The 21929-nt window shown below is 39.5% G+C and overlaps 1 protein-coding gene across 7 annotated transcripts in view; it reads right to left on the bottom strand.

Moving 5' to 3' along the window:
• Positions 1–21929, bottom strand: part of LOC105481725 (sciellin) — a 111961-nt gene that overhangs the window by 50373 nt on the left and 39659 nt on the right. For all 7 annotated transcript variants that reach the window (XM_071081178.1, XM_071081181.1, XM_071081179.1 and 4 more), the window contains exons 10-13: positions 9096–9176; positions 6868–6933; positions 4766–4825; positions 717–761 (exon numbers count right to left, since the gene is read on the bottom strand). In XM_071081178.1, the coding sequence (XP_070937279.1) occupies positions 717–761; positions 4766–4825; positions 6868–6933; positions 9096–9176 (252 nt within the window). The remainder of the gene's footprint in view (positions 1–716; positions 762–4765; positions 4826–6867; positions 6934–9095; positions 9177–21929) is intronic.

The raw sequence follows: 21929 nt of genomic DNA on the forward strand, positions 1-21929 counted from the left end.
TAGTGGGTTAGTATGCAAAATAATAGAGAGCTTGCTTACCTTATACAGACCACAAACACAAGCCTTGATTATTGATTTTTCTCTCTTGGCATATTTCAAGTTATACAATTATAAATGATTCAAAACAAGAAGATACAGCCTGGGCAACATAGTGAGACTCCATCTCTACAAAAAATTAAAAATTAGCCACACATGGTGGCACATGCCTGTAGTCCCAGCTACTTGGGAGGCTGAGGCAAGAGGATGGCTAGAGCCCAGGAGGTCAAGGCTGCAGTGAGTTATGTGTGCACCACTGCACTCCAGCCTGGGTAAGAGAGTGAGATCATGTCTCAAAAATAATAATAAACAATATAACATTAACTATGATAATAAAATGTTTTTTGTAATGGTTAAACTAAAATTATTCCATGATCAAACCAAATTCTGTTTACATTCTAGTGATTTAGTATTTCAGGAAGAGAAAAGTGGTTATTTATATAACTGCCTTAATAAACACATGGAGCATGAAAATCAAGGACACTTTCATATTAGTATCTTTAGATTTCAATAACCATTCATCATAACAATGAAATGATGATGATTGCTGCAAGCTTTTATTCAAGATTTGTAGGATATTTTTGACTACGTATGTGGGTCCTCACGCTCAAAGACTGGAAAGGCATAAAAAGTCACAATATGCAACTCAGTAGTAAAAAATAAACTTTTAAAAATCTTACCTATTCAAGCTTTTGTTCATTTTGATGAGATTATCCAATTCTTCACTTTGGGAAGAGAAAAAAATGTTTAATGTTAGTAAAAAGCTTGCCCAGGGTCAAAGGGTAAATTTGCCTTAAAATAACAGTTCTCTGAAATACAACACATGCCACTTTTATCATCTGCGAGAATCCTGATGATCCTCAAAGCTCTCATCAAACACCACTTTCTCCAGAATGCCTTTCCTAGTCCTCTAACTGAATAGAGTCCTCTACATTTTTGGAGCCCTTGCAGCATTTGTTTTTTCTGCACCTCCTTTATGACAGATCTATTACTATACTTTGAGTTATAGCCATTGCACACTGGTCTCATGTTAATGCCCCTACCTCTGCACAGGCACACGTATGCACACCACTTAAAATTTAGAACTGTATTTTACATCAGACACATTTCCGTGTTTTAATACAGTGTCTTTCATACAGTAGATACTTAATACCCACTTTTAATTGAGTCTACACATAGGTACATTGATTAATTACAGCATTGCGCAATGTACTTGCACACGTAGCTTCTAGAAAACATTTGTTCATCAGTAAGTCTGGCTTCCTTCTTAAGTTCTGCTACTTCATTTTCAGGTCAGCTAAATTTGCTAGCCTGTTTCCACATCTGAGAACTGCAAAGCCCTTTCTGGCTGCTGCTTCAGGAGCAACCTATCTAAACTCTTAGGTTCAGGAATTCTGTTTAAACCACATGGGTTCAACCTTCTCTCCCAAGCAGGCACCCTAGGTGAGGTGGGGTGGGGGTTTCACCACAGTGCTATTGGTTTCTTCCTCTAGTTCCCCATCACAGCATGTCATTTCTCTAACTTATCTATTCATGACCGCGCCCCCCCTGCCCACACACACACACACACACACACACACACACACACACACACACACCCCCCTTGCCCCACCTCTCTTGCCTTCCTCAGCAAGTTTTTCTGTTCACAAATCAGTAGTTACGCATTCAAGTTTCCTCGTTAAGGACACCTGGAGTACGATCCAGGATTCATCACTTATTCATTGGTGAATCTGGGCGAGTTACCTAACCTTCTGTGGACTCAATTTTCCCATTTGTAAAATAAGAATACTAGTCATACCCACCTCAGAAAAGAATCATAAGCTCATGAATATAAAGTACTTAGCACGACGCCTAGTCAGTCATAAATTCCTGATTAATTTGGGCCATTATAATAAATAATGCCCTGTCAACACTAAATTTTTTGTTTAATAAATGCTTGCTTTACTTTTTTTTTTTTTTTTTTAAAGGCAAGAGTTTCACTCTTGTTGCCCAAGCTGGAGTTCAATGGCATGATCTTGGCTCACTGCAACCTTCGCCTCCCAGGTTCAAGCGATTCTCCTGTCTCAGCCTCCTGAGTAGCTGGGACTTCAGGTGTGCACCACCATGCCCAGCTAATTTTTGTAGATTTAGCAGAGATGGGGTTTCACCATGTTGGCCACGCTTGTCTCGAACCCCTTACCTCAGGTAATCTGCCCGCCGCAGCCTCCAAAAGTGCTGGGATTACAGGTGTGAGCCACCATGCCCAGCCTAATAAATGCTTGCTATACTTGTTTTTTAATTGCACTTAGAAACACCAAGAATTCGACTTAGCCTTCAGAGAGATGCAATTGCTGAGTCACTTATGTGCTTGAAGATGCCTGGCACGAGGACACTAAGGCAAGAATAGCTGCTGAGGGTAGTCCTCTTAGAGACCCTAAATTAACAGCCAGTACATAGATGAATCCTTTCAAATAGTTTTAGGTATCAATGGTAGAATTGATGCCTGATAATAAATACTGAAATACAAAAGTTGCCACCTCTAACCAAAAAAAAAAAAAAAAGAAAGAAAAAAAGAAAAAATAAAAGATTAATGCTCTATCCTTGCGTGTGACAAACACTACCCAGTCCCTTGATACAGTAACCCATTACTGTTTCTTGCTTGAAATTCTACCCACTAACTCTGAGACTAACAATCTGTTCATGTCCCCAAGGGAAGGAGCAAACCCACGAGTTCTATAAATCTTAGCCCCAGACTTTCTGACTGGCATGAGTCACAATGATGAGATTATCAGGATTTGGAGTTGCTTTATCCCAAGAAAATTAGCATAAATCATGAGAAGACGCTCTGTGGCAAATTAAATAAAACGGATACTGTATTCCAAATAAAAGACTTAAGCTTTCAAAATGACTTTAAATTGATGAAAGCTTTGGATATTAAGTTTCACCATTGCATTTGTAACAAATTAAATGCTCTTAATCAGATAGCAGTAACATTCCATTTCACAAAGAGCAGCTTGGATAACGAAAGCCATTTCTACTCCCTGTGGATGGCCCAAAGTAACAATACTTTATGATGACTACTACGAACATTTTTCCTGATCCCTGTCAGGCAGCAACTTCTCTCTGTGATAAATGTACCTGGCTGTGGAATTTGAGCATTATGGCTAGGGAGCAGGGACAGGAAAGTTAAACTAACTGCCTCTCTCACGGTTTTTATTTGGTTTACACCAAACCATAATTTCCCTTCAGAGTCACTCACTTAGCTGTTTCTCAGATATCCTGATCACCCACCAAACCACTGTCTAATCCCTACTGGAAACAAAATATTACCTGCAACAAAAATAAATCAATAAAATTAGAGATCTAGACACTCAGTGAGAGAAGACATGGAAATGAAACATTCAGGACAATTTCTATAGACTCCATCTGGATTCAGAGCTCCTATTTTGTTTATGAATTTGCACAGAAAAGCCAAGTGTCATATTTTCTTCTCTGCAGTTCTTTTGACAGAGACTGCAATCTCTAACAACACTCTTAGCATTACTAAAATCTATTAAACAAGGAATATTTTTTGAGAGCTTTGGATTTAAACAATGGAATATTATGATTTTACCATAATCTATTAAATACCTACTTTGTACAAAGCATCATGTCACACAATGTAAATGGCAAATAAGACAAAACATCTGCCCTGAGAGACTATAGAGATGACAGAGAAGGTAACACATTTATGCAAATAACAGGAAACAAAACTGAGTATGATTCAGTCTTATAAAATATGAATAGTGCAACTCTAATTGCTTATAGAGGCAGAAGTCACATCTCACTGGATCACTCAGGGAAGACAACAGAGAAGGTGCCACTTGATCCGGATCTTGAACAATGGGCAGGGCTTGGATGGACTGGCATGGTGGCTTGAGACTGGGCAAGGTTACCATGTGGTATAAACAAAGCCAGAGTATTTGGAAACTACAGAGAGAAAGTGGTTTCCCTTGATATGAATGTGGGATAAATACAGGAGTGAAAACAGAAATAACTGGAATGTGAGGCTGGAGCCAGGTTGGCAAGGGCTTTGAATGAGGTTATATGCCATTGAATGGGCAATGAGGATCTGGTTCAGTGATTGAGCAGAATTTTGGAAAAATTCTGGCATTGATGGGAAATAATAGTTTAGTGGAAGGAAAGCCTGAAGAATGTAAGTAAAGCTGGATAGCTACTCTAATAATCTGTGCAGGAGTCAATGAGGGTTTAAACTAGAGGAAGTCTGTGTACACATGAGGAACATTTTAGATGTTTAATTCAAGCATGCATGATACTACCTAGGGGGAAGGAGAAAGAAGAATCAAGGATTATTCCAGAAAGGTGAGTCTGCAGGAATGCAAGAACAGAGAAGTCAGGAACAGCACATTTGGGAAGGAATTTGGACAGCCTGAGCAGGGGTGCTAGGAGATAAGTAGAGATCTGGACCAGCAACAGGACTGGATATGTGGAATAAGGCTTGACAGCTGAGGTCACTGGGTGAGTAAAATTGCCAGAAAAAGGGGCAGAGTTGGAAGAGTGTCTGTAAATGTCGGCACCATCCACTATTCAGGAGTACTCATCTAGAGAAACTGACGCTTTCTTATTTTAAATTACATACAATATAGAGCACTAGGATTTTGTTCATATTTGGAACTTTTAAAGGTATGGTTAAGCATTTTTGAAACACAAGAGAAGATAAAACCCAAGCTCAAAAGCTCGGAGATCTCACCCTTTGTCAGTTCTCTGAAGTGAAGTGGCCACTTTGACGATGTTATCAAGATCCTGACTCCTTCAAACAATGAAAAATAAATACAGGTCGGTGACAGAGGAGTTATTTTTTGAAGGAGCTAAAATTTCTCATTTGTTTTCAGTAAATAAAGTAAATAGGTGGTGTTCAGGAATTACTGAGTTTAACAGAAAGACAAAATGGTTCTGTTATGTCAGCTTATGGCACACAGAGACACGCACATCCCCCATTCACACACACACACACACACACACACACACACACTTCCCTCTGTTATTCCACCTGGGTGTTGGCTCTGCCATCTAGTGCTCACTGAAATAACTACATTTTCTCCTGAAGACTGGTATTGCCAGCTCCCAGGTTCTATGTTACAAATAAGACATAGAAAACAAAATCCACTTAACTAACAAGTAAACACAGAAGTGAGTTCAAAAGGTTTTCCACCAGAGCCAAGCAGCATTAAGTATCAGATACAATTATTTATTCCTTTTCACCCTGTAGCGGTGAAAATGTTTGTCTTCTCAGACTCTAGAATAGGTGGAAGCACCTGAGCACATAGACAGCTTGTGTATTCCAAATCAGATCAATGCCGATATCCCTGGATCATAAAAGGAACAGTTAGGAAAATTCTTATAGTAATTAAGAACTGTGGGCTGGGTGTGGTGGTTCACACCTGTAATCCCAGAACTTTGGGAGGCCAAGGAAGGAGGATCCCTTGAGGCCAGAAGTTCAAGATTAGCCTGGGCAACAGAGATCCCCCATCTCCACATACAAATTTCTTTTTAAATTAACTGGGTGTGGTGGCCTGTGCCCGTAGTCCCAACTACTCAGGAGGCTAAGGCAGGAGGATCTCCTGAGCCCAGGAGTTTGAGGCTGCAGTGAGCTATAAGTTCTCTGCTGCACTGCAGCCTGGGTGACAGAGCAAGATCCTGTCCAAAAAAAGAAAGAAAAAAAGAAAAGAACTCAGCATCTCATAGACAGAGGGTTAATAAGGTTCCATGAAGAAAGGATTCTGTAGCCAAGTTGGGAAATGTAACCGACTTTTGCTGATTTGGAATACACATAAGCACACTAAAGATTCTGAAAAGTTCTGTGGCAGAAAACTCTATTTAATTGTGTTTCCTAAATGTAATGAAACACTGAACTCTTCTTTTGCAGAACATGCATTGACATCCTGTGGCACATAGAACACAGGCTGGGGAATGCCAAGAGTGGTGCCGTCAGCTCCTCGGAACAAGGGAAACATGACTTTTTCCAAAGAAGAGAATCTATGTGATGTGTCTTTTAGAATGGGACTCTTCTGAGAGTCAAATGGGGATAATATAAAAAATGAAAAGGATATAAGTTTTAAATTTCAAGATAATTTTTCAGTGATAAAAATCTTTTGACTGAAAAAAGAGTTTATCACATTGATAGACCTATAAAATAGCACTGTTTAAAAACTATTTTCAAAAAAAAATATTTTTTTCCTTAAAAAAGGGAGAAAAACAAGACACATCCAGAACAAATGCTAGACTAAATAGGATGTGCAAGACAACAAGTATAAATAAGAAGTGTAAATCAGGACACCGGACATTTGGGGAATGCCACCTTACCCCCACCCAAGACATTTGGTGAATGTCCCTTTACCAAATGGCATCAATGTGCTCCTTCCTGATGCCGTAGGAGGAGTTGGACATGTCTATGTTCAGCCAACACTAGACAAAGTTTTTGTAGCACAAGTTTAACTGAACAACTCTATTTCCACCTCTTTGTTTATACATCCACACCAAGTATATGATAGACCTCAGAGCAGGTCCTGGGAATAAAGAGGTGAGCAAGCTCTCCTGCCTTTAGTGGGTTTGATCTTATCCTGTTATCTTGTTCACACCATTTTGGTAGTTTTCTTAATGGAAAGTTTGGGATAGAATTAAAAGAAACAAAATTCTGAAAGTGCCTACAAAAACATTTATTGATATTTTGGAGTCAGTTGGAAAATTGATTTTGTCTACCTTATTATTAATTGCCTTGCAGTTTTAAATGTGCTGAGAAAGCATACTTTATCATTGCTACAGTTATGTAGATATAGATAGAAATCAGTTTACCTTATATTTCTTTCAGCAGATCTGTTGGTTTCTGTATATACACCTGGTTTAGGTGGATGTATCTGCCTATATTTTCAAAGTTAAAGATTATATCAGTCAGAAAAGAAGACACTTTTTTGATAAATTTAAATTTATTTTTAAAAATTTATGTACAAAAAGATTAGTGTTTGTTGGAACCATACCTGAGATAACAAACTTAAACTCTTTGGGTTGGCAGGAACTCCAGTATAATGAGTTTGTAATTTAATCTATCTTTATTGCATATTTGTAAACCACTGGATATATCTAGACTTATAAGTTCTAAATACATTCATGTTGATTTTTTGTTCTCCATCAATAAAGCATTTTCATACTTATCTCTATTAGATAACGATATAATATTTTAAAATATTAATTTTTGTTATGGGCATCAAAGAGATTTTTTTTGCTTAAAGAATTAACCCATTTGAATACTATCAAGAAATATATTTGTTAATATAAGGTGGAAAAAAAAGTCTATGTTTCAAGCACACCTACCACATTGGGAATGACCATACTAAGCTGACAGAATTAAATTTTATTATGTTAGGTTCTGGCACAATTTAAGACTTTACTCTTTTCAAAAGTATCTGGTTGACCTACTTATACATTCCTACTTGTTCTCAAGAAGCTACATTCAACTATTTTTTGTACTCCTGAGGACATGCGTTAATTACATAGGAAACACTTCCATTTCATATTCTTTCATTAAAATCATCTTGCTGTGATTAAAGTAGTCAGGATTTTAAAAAACATGCAAGTTGTCCCAATTTTATTTTTTAGATCATTGGTGGAATAAAGAAATTTGAGTAGTAAGTTCCTGTGAAATTTGGCTTCCTTTAAATTTAAACAAGCTGGTAGTTCTAGTGACGCGGATTATAGATTAGAATGTCGGTGGTACTGAGGCCAATTAATTTTAGCCCCTTAAAAAATTCTATTCAAATTGGTATTTAATTACTCAATACTAGAAATGTTAGAGGAAAAATAATGTAAGATTAAAAAGCTTGAGAAGATATTTTTAAGAGATCATTATAACCATCATACAAACAAAAAGTTATAAATCTAATCTATATTTTAATTAGTTCAGTGAAGAAATATTCTCTTGACTCAATTAAAAAAATTATGTTCTCATCCTAAGGACAAAATTTCAAAGATACTGTGCAGTTTCACTGAACAGAAATTCAAACCTGGAGTTTTAACACCTATTGCTACATAGTCCTGCTGCCCAGTCAAAGCTTTCTAACTGAAGTTACCCTCTTAATGAAGAAAATTTCTATAATTGTGACTACTAAAAAATAGTTCTATAGTTGTGTCTTATTGAAGAATAGTTTCATAATTGTGTCTTACATGGTGTCAAAAAAATCACCATCAAAGAGCAAAAATACAAAAGAAGCAACAGTAGGCAATCAAGCAGATCTAATGTAGTCAATCTTCATTGAGTTACCATTTTTAATCTCACAATAATAATGGAAATGTGGGGTGTACATCTCGAAAAATTGTTCAAGATATATTAAACAGTTTAAATGTAACACATGGGAAGAGTTTCAGATCTCTGAATTTGTTTCCAAGTATTAATTATAGAGTGACGGAGATTCAAAGCTGAGAAGCAAGTCTATTTTTCCTGATTCAGAGACAAGTCAATTAGAACATCTTTCAAAACTTGTGATAGTTTTGAAATAAATTACAAATCCCTTCACTAAAAAAAAAAGATTAAAGAACTACCCAAAGGTATTTCTAACATAAGCAAGGATTTGAGTGGTAACACAAAGTTTCAAGAACATCTTTCATCAGAATCTGTATCTCTTAGTGGGAAACTTCACTTGGAGCAAATATGAACAAAAAATATACTTTTAATATGGTTTATATTTATATTATATACACTACAGGCCAAATACATATATGTATTTATATTTGCATATTAGGAACTAATACATAAAAAACCCTGTGCACAAACACTTTCTGAACATGAATATTGTTCCATTTCTATCCGGAAGGCTATTTTCTTAAGACAAGTTAGCCATTAGTATTCAAAGGCAAACATAAATAAACATATGTGCTGGGAAATAAAATTAGAAAAAGTTCTACAGATGCTTCTTTAGGGAATGTGCACACAAAACATTCATGCTTTGCACACAGAGGGTCACAATCCATTCGCTTTCATTTCCCTTGAACTTCATTTTGTCAAGGAATTCTGGAGTACTAGGTCTTACCTATTATCCTGTCTCAGCTGGTTAGGAGAAGAAACAGGAGAACTGGGCTTTGGAGGTATTGGAGGGTGAACACCTGGTTCCCTTTAAAACAGAAAACAGCAGTTCATTTCCCCATGGAAACATGGCAAATTTTAGATCTATTAACTGAATGCGTAATAAAAGTATCCTTTGCATCTTACAACCCCCATGTGTGAGGTACCTGAAAGGTCAGAATCCATGGAGCACTAAACTTTAAAGAAGTCAAATATTTAAAAGACGTGTATTTTAAAAGTTTATTTAATCAGGTTCTTGAAAACCCTATCCTCTTTCACTATAGTTTGGACTATCCTATGTTCTTTAAATAGCTCAAAATTTTGCTAGTATATCTAGCTCTAGTCATGGCATTCAGGTCAGCAGTGCATGAGAACTGTAAATGGTCCTTGGGTATTAACATAAGCTTCTTTGGGGATTATGTCAACTATCAGGCTGCTATGGAAACAGCAAGAAAAGGCTTTAATTTCAGAGACCTCAAGGTAGCATTGATTTGAAGCTCTTAACTAAATCTGACTTAAATATTGTCAGCACAGGCCAGTTTGATGCTGACAAAGCATACATATAATCTACTGTCAGCCTAGACTTTCCAATGAAGCACCACGGCAGTCTCTGAGTTGGCAGGACTTAATGACGTAGGAACTGGAGATGGGCAATTATGTGCACATTTTGGATGGAGTCAGCACCTTACTAGGGTATGTCACTCCCACGTGTTCCCCACCACTACCACCCCAGCAGTTCTCGATTTGCCCTCAACATAAACTCTGTACCTAGTGAAAGAACCCTCTGATGCTGTGTACCCTTCTGGCTTCCGTAGCAAGGTAGGTAAGCATGTGGGTAGGAGTCAGGCTGCCTGAACTGCCAGCTGTGTGATAATGAGTTAACTTGATTCTGTTTCTTCATCTGTAATAATCCTTCTAATAGGATTGTTGGGGTATTGTCAGGACTGAATGAAATTGTGCTTTTATTCAACAAACATTTATTGGTAGCTTTCTATGTGCAAGGCTCTCTGTGAGCTGGATAAGGTCCTCATTCTCAAAGGCTTTCAATATACAAATAAATATATGTCAGAAGAAGAAAAGTGCTGTGCAAATAATAATAATAATACAGAATAAGGAGATATAGACTGATGGGGTGGGAAGACTATTTTATTTAGAATGGACTGGGAAGGCCTCTCTGTCAGGTGAAATTTGAACCAAGACCTGTAGGAAGAAATAGAGTAAGCCGTGAGGCTATCTGGAGAAAAAGCATATAAATACAGCCATCATTAGCTTAGAGATGCTATTATGTTTTAAACTGGCAGAGATCACTAAGGAAGTCAGAGTAAGTAGAGACAAAAAGACGGCCAGGGGTTGGACCTTCAGGCCCTGCAATATTTAGAAGTCAAGAATATGAGATGAAAACAGCAAAAGAATCAGAAGGAGTGGCCAAGAAGGAAACAAGAGTAATAGGAGGGCGTGGTATCCCAGAAGCCAAGAGAGAAAAGTTTCAAGGAAAGAGTAATTGGCCATTTCAAATGCTGCTGTTAATCAAATAAAAACAAGGACTGGGAAGTTACCCTGGTTTGGCCAACAGAGTGGTCTTTGGTAACCCTGATAAGAGCAGTTTTGATGGAACGATGGTGGTGGGGGGGGGGGGGAACAAAAACAAAACAAACAAACCATTATACGAGTGGATTTAGGGAAAAATGGGAAGCAAGGAGATAGAGGCATTGAGGCAGTTTGGCAGTAAAGAAGAAAGAGAGAAATAGGTAGCTACTTCGAGGTTGATGGATTGAGGAAGGTTACTACAGCATGTAGATAGGATGATGGGAATGATCCAGTGAATCACTGATGCAGGAGAGTGAGGGGAAATTACTAGACAGATGACTTTGAGAATTGATGGGACCTAAGGCACAGTGGAGGGGCCGATCTTAGATGGAAGTACAGAGGGCTCATTCATAGCAGCAAGAGGGAAAGAACTAGATGGGTATAGCTGGGGTATGTTCATTGACTCAGAGTGGAGAAGGTTCTCTTTTGTTTACTTCTATTTTCTCAGTAAAATAGTAATCAAGATCATTGATTCAAAGTGAGGAGGTTGAGTAGGGGTTAGGGCTGTGTGAGAAAGAAAGAGGGGTAGAAAATGTGTGAAATGGTTTTCTAGGCAAGCAGAAGAGTAAGTGGACCCAGGAAATGTAATAAGATGATGACGATGATGATGATGATGATGTACCATTATATAGGGTCATTATGTGCCAGAAACTTTTCTAAGCACTTTACGTATATTAACTAATGTAATCCTCACTGCAATCCCAGACATAAGTATTATTCTTCTTCCCATTTTACAGATTAAAACACTGAAGCACAGAACATAAAGATAAATATCTCATGATGGTGCAGCTCATAAGGGGCAGAGCTCGGAATCTAAACTGGAAAGTCTGGCTGCATAAACTCTCCACATGCTGTGCTGTCTCTTGAAGGATCCTTGGGCCATACCAATCGCTCAGCTGAGGTTAGTACTCATGGGCTTAAAATCACATTATTTGGCATTGTTTCCTCTTGCCATATTCAACTGGTTGGGGAGGAAGAACAGAATAGACTGAGAGTTGGATTTACCATTAGCCACGTTTACAATTCAGCCAAGTGAGTGCAACAAAGAGAATGATGGCAAGGGAGTGGAAGGGGTCTGCAAGGAAGGGGTTACAAATCGTTATTTGGCATTGTTTCCTCTTGCCATATTCAACTAGTTGGGGAAGAGGAACAGAATAGACTGAGAGTTGGATTTACCATTAGCCACATTTACAATTCAGCCAAGTGAGTGCAACAAAGAGAATGATGGCAAGGGAGTGGAAGGGGTCTGCAAGGAAGGGGTTACAAATCACGTTTTTGGCATTGTTTCCTCTTGCCATATTCAACTAGTTGGGGAGGAGGAACAGAATAGACTGAGAGTTGGATTTACCATTAGCCACATTTACAATTCAGCCAAGTGAATGCAACAAAGAGAATGATGGCAAGGGAGTGGAAGGGGTCTGCAAGGAAGGGTTACAATGGGGGCTGTGGAGTTTGAGATGGGCATAGAGGGAAATGAGAATATGAGTGGTTGGGACTGTGAAAAAACTGGTAGAATTAATGGACTGGTGATTGTGGTGGGGCTGAGGAATTCCTGGAATCAAAGGACTGAAGAGAGTGAGCTGGACAGATAGAAAGCAGGAGCCAGAGAGGGAAAGTTTTGAAGTAGAAGTCTTGTAATTTTGTAGGGTGTGTGGTTATTTACAGGGCAAGATCTATCAATGGCTGCGGTAGTGGGAAGGACAAGATCATTGGGGAGAAGGTCACAAAAGTGAGAGATCGGGGAGGGGAAGGATGCTCTGCATGGATTTTGAAATTGCCAAGCATTGTGACAAGAGGAGGGTTTGGGAAAGATGGTGAACCTGGTGCTCAAGTATTCAAAGAATGAGCATGAGTGTCTCAGAGACCTTCAGATGACTCCAGCGAAGAAGAGAAGCTCACAAGGGCATGACTTCAAAGGAGATGGAGAGTTTCAGGGAGGCGGGAGTTAAAATTAACAGGAGGTGGTGATGAGAAGAAACCAGACCCCTCCCTTCCTCCAGACCCTGTGATAGGTCAGTTCAGAGGGAAAACAGCCCTTGCTGAGAGAGAGGCTGTGGAAGCAGGGTCCTCTGGAAGAGCACAACAAAAAGGTGGGAGATCATTCAGAGGGGAGGCTGAAGAGTGGAGGATTTTGGCAATGACAAATGACATGCTCAGCAAGGTGGAGTGGAAGGGTCTGAGAGCTCAGTGTGATATTAGGTTGGGTCAGGTTCAGGGAGGTACAGAGCTCTGTGGAGATGGTCCGGGTGATAAGAAATGACCTGACTGGGGTTTCAATGAGGGGCTATGGACATAGGGATGGAGGACATGATGAATGAGTCCTGAGACCTCTCAGCAGAGCGGTAACGAGGCTGTGGGTGATGGACAGTGGAGCACCAAGCATGGTGGGTCTCTTGGCTCTCATGTTGAAGGTGACATTGAAGCCAGAAGAGGGTGTGCATGCTTGGCTTCCACACAGGAAATAGTAAGTGTCTTTTGCTGTAGTGGTTGTTGTTTTCACCCCACACGACCCCAGAGCTGCAGATGTGACAAACTCTTACCCTTACTAACACACCCCACTATATTCTGTCACTGCTGTGGAGCACCTCCCTCTTCCCTTCCCCTGATTCTCTCCTTGCCCTTCAGACTTTGGCTTAGGAGTAACTATCTCCAGGGATATCCAAAGCCATGCTGCGTACATCCCTACATTCCCCCATAACAACCCTATTTACAGCACATACCACGCTATTCTGGATTACACATGATATTCTGTTCCCACACTGGACTGAAAGTTCCTAAAAGGACAGCTATATCCCAAGTACTAGGATTGTGTATGACATAAGAATGAAGGAGGAAGTGATTGGCTGTATTTCTTCGGCAGGAAGGAAATAGGTACCAAAGAGGGATTTGCAACTTTCAAAATCTGTGCAAGCTTAGCTTCCTCATAGGAGAAATCCACTGTCAATCCCATTACAGAACACCTACTAGGTGCCAGGTACTTGGCTGAGTCATTGTGCTGTGTGATATTTCTGGAAGAGCAATTTACATGGAAATAGTCTTCCCATCCTGGCTTAGTGGCAGATTCCACAGTATTTTGTTTGTATTGCTACCCTCTTCTTTTCTCAGAGAATATGCCTGTGTTGGGTGTATGTATCAAGTGATCTTTAGTCTTTAGAGTCTTTAGTATATCTATGTGGATTCATTGGTTACATGCTTTCCTTCCAGAGGCAGAGGAAAGAGGGAAGGAGACGGTCAGTCCTGGGTAATAATGAGGCTGTACAGAACACTAGATGTCTGAGGACAGGCAGGAAAGAGGTAACAAGGTGGAAAGGAGGATTACAAAAAGTAGAAATGGGATGGTGCCAAACTTTACTTATGTTAGAGTCATGTTAATGACATACTCAATTTCTTCCATTTTAAAATGTCTAGGGCCTCAAAGAGGTGGGTAAATATGCATTGCGTGGATCAGGGCAGTAGAGGTGAGTAGAAATAGATCTGAGATGGTCTGGAGAATACACAGGAAAGAGAAAGATGGATGTGCAGTTATGAAGGCCAAGAAAAGCGGAGGAGTGTGTTTATTTCCGAGGGTGATGCATTTACACCCCTGCTGGGCCAGGAGCCAGGCGATGCCATGTTGACTTCCATTTACCTCAAAGGAGCTTTCATTTGCATCACTGCAATGACAGCCACAGATGACAGAACTCAAGCCCTGGGGTGGGGCGGGCAATGAGAAGAGTCATTCATGTCGTGCCAGGAGCATGATGTGATGCCAAGCAGGGGGATTAAAATGCAAGAGTGAGGCAGGAAGCTGTGGCCAGAATATTTTGAAGAGAAGGAAACAAGAGACATTCATTGGAATGATCCTCATTGAATTCTGCTTTGAGATGCGATGTTTAAGCTCGGGTAAGTTGACCCTGGCTCTCCCCTTCGCCCATTCCCAGACACCTCAAGGCTCCTGCAGGATTTATGCCACCACACTAGTGGCTATCATGATGAGCTTTCAGGAATATAAAAGGTGGATTTCATGAGAAATATGTGAACACTTGCAGACTGTAGCTCAAAGGCCAAAGCTAAAAGAAATAACACTGTAAAGAAAGCTGTCTATATTATTTCATTTCCATATGCTGCTGCTAAGATCACATCTTTCCTCATGGCTTTTTTGCATAACATGCTTGGCTCTGTGACTTTTGTTCTAGTCTGGCTGTGTGAACATGTCGATTACTGCAGCGCAAATCTAGGTTGAACAAAGAATCATTGTCTCTAATATTTACCTGTGAATTTTGTTTTCCCTTTTCATTGTGCTTAGCCAGGGTTTCAAACTGGTCTTTCTGATGTTAAATCCTTGTTTTTTTCTCTATATCATACTGTAGACAACCAATTCTCTTCCAGGTATTTTCACTGCAAATCTATTAAAAATTGATTGATCTGAAATATTTCCTTGCCTTGTTCAAAAGAGTGGTTACTGTAATGATGCCTCGCTTTCTAGTGGCCAGTCAGTAAACTGTAACCTAGTAATGGAGCGTGCACTGGACTAGAATTCTAGAGATCTAGATTCTAGATTCTAGACTAGCTTTGCCACCAACTTTCTCTTTGACTCTGGAAAAAGCTCTGATTCCTTCCGAAACTCTGCTTATTTGCCTATAAAAGGAAGAGATTGGCCCAGATCTGTGGATGGTAAACCACTACATGACTGAGGGAGGGTGGCGCTATTGCAAGGAATCCTCAACTCCACAAGTACCTTGACGTTCATGTACTGTGCTTTTCAAATGTATGTAGATGCTGTTGTGGTTAATAAAATTTAAATGTAAGTTGGCTCTATAAGAACATGAGTCAACTTTTATTGGTCAGTAGATACAAAGATACACAAATTCAAGTATTGATAAGTCATAGCAGCTTTTTGTCCTTAGATGTTTTCTCAAAGACATAAAAATATTCCAACTATTACCAAGTGAACTAAAAAAAAAATGTTCGCATTAAAAAGGAGTCTACTCAAAATGGATCACACATCTATATGTCAAACATATAACTACAAACTTTTAGAAGAAAACAGAAGAAATTTTTGTGATCATTAGTTAGGCAAAGAGTTCTTAAACATAATACCAAAAACATAATTTATTTAACAAAACTTGATAAATTGGATTTCATTAAATTAGAAAAACATGTTGGCTCTGAAAAGTGCATCGTTAAGAGAATTGAAAAACGAGTCACACACTGGAAAAAATATTTGCTATTCACATACCTGAAAAAGGACTTCCAAGCACAATGTATTTTTTTTTAAATTTCAAAACTCAACAATAAGTAAACAAACCAGCAGAAATAAAATCAGCAAAAGATTTAAGATACTTGGGCTGGGCAGGGTGGTTCACGCCTGTAATCCCAGCACTTTGGGAGGCTGAGGCAGGAGGATCATCTGAGGTCAGGAGTTCAAGACCAGCCTGGCCTACATGGTGAAACACCATCTCTACTAAAAATACAAAAAATCAGCCAGGCATGGTGGCACGCACCTGTAGTCCCAGCTACTCAGGAGGCTGAGGCATGAGAATCACTTGAACCCAGGAGGCGGAGGTTGCAGTGAGCTGAGATCACACCACTGCACTCCAGCCTGGGCAACAGAGTGAGACTCCGTTTCAAAAAAAAGAAAAAATTTAACAGATACTTCACCAAGGAAGATACACAGATGACAAACACACCTATGCAAACATATGAAAAGGGTGTATGTCATGGGTGATTCCATTTATATGACATTCTGCATATAGCTAAAAGAGGAGACAGAGAGATGAGAGGACAAAGACGGGCTGCCAAGTATGAAGACAGTCCCAAGCAAAATGCTGGTCCTTTCACCCCCATCCCCCACTCCCATTGTCCTCTCCCAAACCCTATGCCACAGCATGTCCCCATCACCTATACTTCATAGTCAGGCCTCCCTGCCTCCCATCTTCTTCCTCCAAAGCCATCTTCCACTCCCCTCCACACAATGCAAGCCTCCATTCCCTTAGGATGCTCTAATCCTGCCCAGTTTTAGCAGGAAAGAAACCCGATTTACATAATTGACACTAAGATTTGAATGACCAGAGATAGCCCCTTTAACCTGTTATGCTTATAATTGAGGTGAAATTTACAATCTCTAGTCGATAGAACTTTCAGCAATACTACTAAATGGTGAAATAATTTTTTTTAATCAAATTATTTGTTTTTTATGATCGGAGCAAGGTGACGTTTTTGACAGAGTGCTTGACCCTAGGTATCCTGATTCTCACAGCTTCTTTCTCTATCCTACTTTTGAACCTGGAGCTTCCCTGCTTTCTCATATTTCCAGGAGGTCCTCTGCCAGGGGCAGAGGCAACAGGGGTTCCAAGAGAGGGAGGGGAGGTGGGAATCTGGGTTGGGCAAAGCAGGGATGCTTTGTACTTGTTGTTTGAAGGTATGAGTTACTTCAAACTAGTGTTAGGAAATCAGGGACTGTCTAAGTTGTTCCCCTAGGACTGAAGAAAATATTATTCATGATAAATGTTAAGACCTTCATTTACAGATTCTGAATTAGGTTTCTCCTTATTCTGTTCAAACTACACATTTAAACATAATAAACTTAAACTCAGGCTAATATTTTAATTACTTTGAATGTTTAGAATGAGCAATCTAGGCATTCAGGTAAGATTTTTAAATTCTGTATTTTGATATTTTATTGCGTGTCATAGAATCTTAATTTCTACAAAAGAGATTCCAGTTAATATAAAGATTTTTTTGTTGATATAAAAATGAGATGGATGTATTGCTTTTATTTAGCATGACATCAAACTTTGTAGAGGATTTGGTACCAATAGAGTTAAAAATGTTGCAGCATAATTAGAAAGGTTACATTTTACCATTTATAGTTACAGACAGAAAAATATAACTGTAGTGCAAGGTTGCCATGGCAACTCACTTCTCAATCAGGATATTTTCTTCCTCCTCCAAATCTACCAATCAGCTAACAGGAAGTGAAATAACCACTGAAGGAGAAGAGGTCGAAACAAATAAGGATGATAAATTATGTAGAAAATATTTATATGGTAATTTTCCTAGATGCGTTTCTACTTTAATTTTATCAAATATTATTTCCTTTTCTATCTTTAAAAATGATTCCAGAAAAAAAAAAAGCACATTCATTTCTAGTGGTGGCTTCATTATTGTTCCTAAATGAGAATAATGAATAACATTCATAAATATTCATACTGTCTGTTAAGCAAGTACTTTAGTTTGGCTTCCATGAGGTTCTTAAATGAGCTTTACATGCCGTTTAACCACTGAATCTCCAAGTCACCTAAATACAGTCAGAATCATTTGAATTTATCATAAACAGAATACAAAAATTTAATGGTAGGTTCTGAAATCAGAAAGAAATTCGACTTTCCAGAACTGTTATTTCTCTAGTTCCTTGTGATGAACCTGAATATTTCTCCAGATGGCTCTTATTATTCCCTCCATTGGCTCACGTCCGGCAAATGTTACCACTCTTTTAAAAGTCTCAGAGACAAGAAAGTGTTTAAGAACTTGAAAAATGAAGACATCCCCAAGTGTTTGCTGACACACTGCTTTGCCTCAGGCTTTCAGGCATATCATAAAACAAAAGAAGTGGGAAGAGGGGAACATGGCTCTGACTTTCTAGTAATTTTCTACATTGATGACACTTGCACTTTCTTTTGTACATATTCCAAATCTACAGCATATGGTCAGAGCTCAAATTACCTAACAGCACAACATTAACTCTTAAAACAGAAACATGATATTCTAAAAAGGTACTTAGGCTCACCACAAATTATGAGTGGATATCTGCGCATAGGGTCTTACATTAAAAGACATTTTCCCACATAACATCAGATTTGGAATTGCTGGATTTCCTGCTATCACTAAACATAATTGATAAAGGATAAATGCAGAGAATGTCCCATGGATGGGAAGCCCATCGTTCTACGCTTACAAATACGCTCACATAGACATGCCCATATACCCCGTATTCTCTGGCACTGGAACTTCGCTCCTCCTCTCCTTTCTGCCTGAAATGCCTCTATCTATACCTCCCCCTTGCATCTGGCTTACTCTTGCTCGTTCTTTAAGGCTTACCTCTGGCATTGCCTCTTTTGAGCCTACTCTACTCCAGATACAATGTCTACTGCCTCCCTCTCCACACTCCACATATTTTGTGGCTACCTTGACCTTTGTGTTTATCATACTCCCGAGGACCCTCCCTTGGTGAGGGCCAGCCTTCACGTTTAACAATCCTGGCTCAAAATGACTCCCTGCTAGAAGTTGAGTTTTCTCTCTGTACTCCTTTTTGTACTCCTGGCATCTAGCAAAGTGGTTCTCTAGCACATAGCCAGAGCTCGACAATTGTTTTGGAAAGAGAAAGACACAGAGACAGGGAGAAACAGAGAGAGGGAGAGAGAAAGGTGTTACTTAGCACATAGAATATAGCACAACTACAAAAAGACAAATAAGATAACAGGTTGAGGGAAATTCATTGTCTAGTAGATACGAAGAAATATTAAAATAATCAATCAGTCAATATGTACTTATTGACAAACTACTATGGATAAATTTACTTGATGATTCAAAGAGTTATAAGATGATGCCATTTAGTTGATGAGTACACTGCAATAGTAAGCGATGTGTCAAAGTAATGCACAGTTAATTGCTAAATGAGAATCGAAGATAATAAGCCTTCTGAGTCCAGATGACAAAAGTCACACCTTAGGGTGTGAAAGCTTTGGGGAGGAAGTAAAATTCATGCCAGACTTTTTGAAGGATGGCTTGGTTTGAGATGGTAGAATCCATTGACCCACACTGCCTTCACCCTATCTACCTCTCATTACACCTTACCTTTACCATGCAACCTTAGCCCCCCACCACACCTGATGTATAGACACACATTAAAGTTCCACTTCCATTTTCTTCTCATTTAATATTTTCTCAACAGGTGTCTTTACTCTATAAAGATACTACATTTTAAATCCTTGGGTTCAACCCCAAATTGAATCTTCAGAAACTGCCTTTTACCTGAGCACACTCCTTCTTCCCCTCTAGGTGTTTATCTTTGCTTGGGAATCACTGATACAAATATATCCCGCCAGTGTCCCAGACTCTACCTGCTCAACACAAAGCACAGTGTCAGCTGCTTAAGACCAATTGTGTACTCCCTATTCTGCTCCTATTTCTTCCCACATTGATTAGTGGCATTACTACACTTAAAATCACCCTGGGCTTGAAAACCTAGCATTGTGTAATCTCTCTCCTTCCCCCAAATCCCACACCCCTATGGGGACCTGATCTCTGAGTTCCCTGCTAGAAGCTCTTCCTACAACATCAGATTTCCCAGAGAAGACTGATGTTCTTCTCATGCCCTCACAGTTGATCTTATGGTATGGTTATTTGTACATTCATACGCTCCAACTTTTGGGGCTATAAAGCTGCTGCCACTTTTCAGAGTTCTCTGCTCTGGGACTCCCATCATGATGCTGAGTGACATCACCTAGACATGAAAGCCCTTTCTCTGATCCCTCCTCTCCCCGGAGTCCCTTCACCCTCCTCCCTTGCTGGGTGATGGTCTCTTTGCAGTTGTCTTTGGAGGTTCTCATGTGGCGAGTGACTCCCTCAGAAGCAAAGCCTGTGAAAGCACCAGCCAAATTAGGCTTGTGGTATGCCTCTGCCATCTCATGGTCATATCTTTTTTCTCCATCAGCACCCTAATCCTTGGAACTCACTGCAATGATGATTAAATAAACACAGTAAGGAACACAAAGAGGTCCATGATAGCTTTGATGTTTTAAGTGTGGGTGTGGCTGAATATTCAACTTATGATAACACAAGAAAAACTTAATTTTAAAAAGTAGCATAGAATGCCTCTCAAAAGTGAATATGTCATCGTGTTTGGTTATGACAATAAGATTCTCTAAGGATAGGCTAGCGCAGGAAGAAAGGAGCTAATCTCCCCAATGTAAGTAGTTAACAGGAACTGGGGGCTGGAGAGTGAAGGTGGAAGAAAGGGGCTGTTGAGGAAAACAGCAGCAGGTGAAGGCCTGCAGAGAAATACCAGCCAACAAGAAATGCCCAATAACAGGGATGGCCAAGGAATTTATGAACAGGGATTTCCAATATTTCATTTTACGTAGTTTGGTGTAGGCTTCTGCAATATATTGCTACCACTCCCACCATCCCATGTCTTTACTAAGACTTTATCCAAGTGGCATTTGGACACATCAAGGAAACTATAGCTGGTTTAGTGTGGAAGTGAGAGAACAGGACAGAGGTAAGTCAGAAGTGAAATACTGAAGGGAAATCAGATCAAAACGTGGTGATATGGCTTGCCTCTGTGTCCGCACCCAAATCTCACCTCGAATTGTAGTACCCATGGGCCCCTGAGTCAAGGGCAGGACCAGGTGGAGGTGATTGGATTATGGGGGCAGTTTACCCCATGCTGTTCTAGTGATAGTGAGTGAGTTCTCAGGAGGTTTGATGGTTTTATAAGTGTCTGGTATCTTCCCCTGCTTGCTTTCATTCCATCCTTCCACCCTGTGAAGAAGGCCCCTGCTTCTCCTTTGCCTTCCTCCATGATCATAAGTTTCCTGAGGCCTCCCCAGCAAGGTGGAACTGTGAGTCAATTAAATCTCTTTCCTTTATGAATTACCCAGTGCCAGGTATTTCTTCATAGCAGTGTTGGAACAGACTAATACACATGGCCATGCTCCTTCTCACCAGTTCTATTCAAGAGAGTATTGGATGTTCTGACCAGGGCAATCAGGTAAGAGAAACAAATAAAGCATATTCGAATAGAAAGAGAGGAAGTCAAATTGTTTTTGTTTGCAGATGACATGATCCTATATCTAGAAAACCCCATCATCTCAGCCCAAAATCTTCTTAGGCTGATAAGCAACTTCAACAAAGTCTCAGGATACAAAATCAATGTGCAAAAATCGCTAGCATTCCTATACACCAACAATAGGCAAGCAGAGAGCCAATCATGAATGAACTCCCATTCACAATTGCTATAAAGAGAATAAAATACCTAGGGATACAGCTAACACGGGAAGTGAAGGACCTCTTCAAGGAGAACTACAAACCACTGCTCAAAGAAATCAGACAGGACACAAAAAAATGGAAAAACATTTCATGTTCATGAATAGGAAGTCTCAATATTGTGAAAATGGCCATAGTGCCCAAAGTAATTTAGAGAGTCAACGTTATTCCCATTAAACTATCATTA

This window comes from Macaca nemestrina, chromosome 16, assembly GCF_043159975.1.
Source record: "Macaca nemestrina isolate mMacNem1 chromosome 16, mMacNem.hap1, whole genome shotgun sequence".
Taxonomy (NCBI): domain Eukaryota; kingdom Metazoa; phylum Chordata; class Mammalia; order Primates; family Cercopithecidae; genus Macaca; species Macaca nemestrina.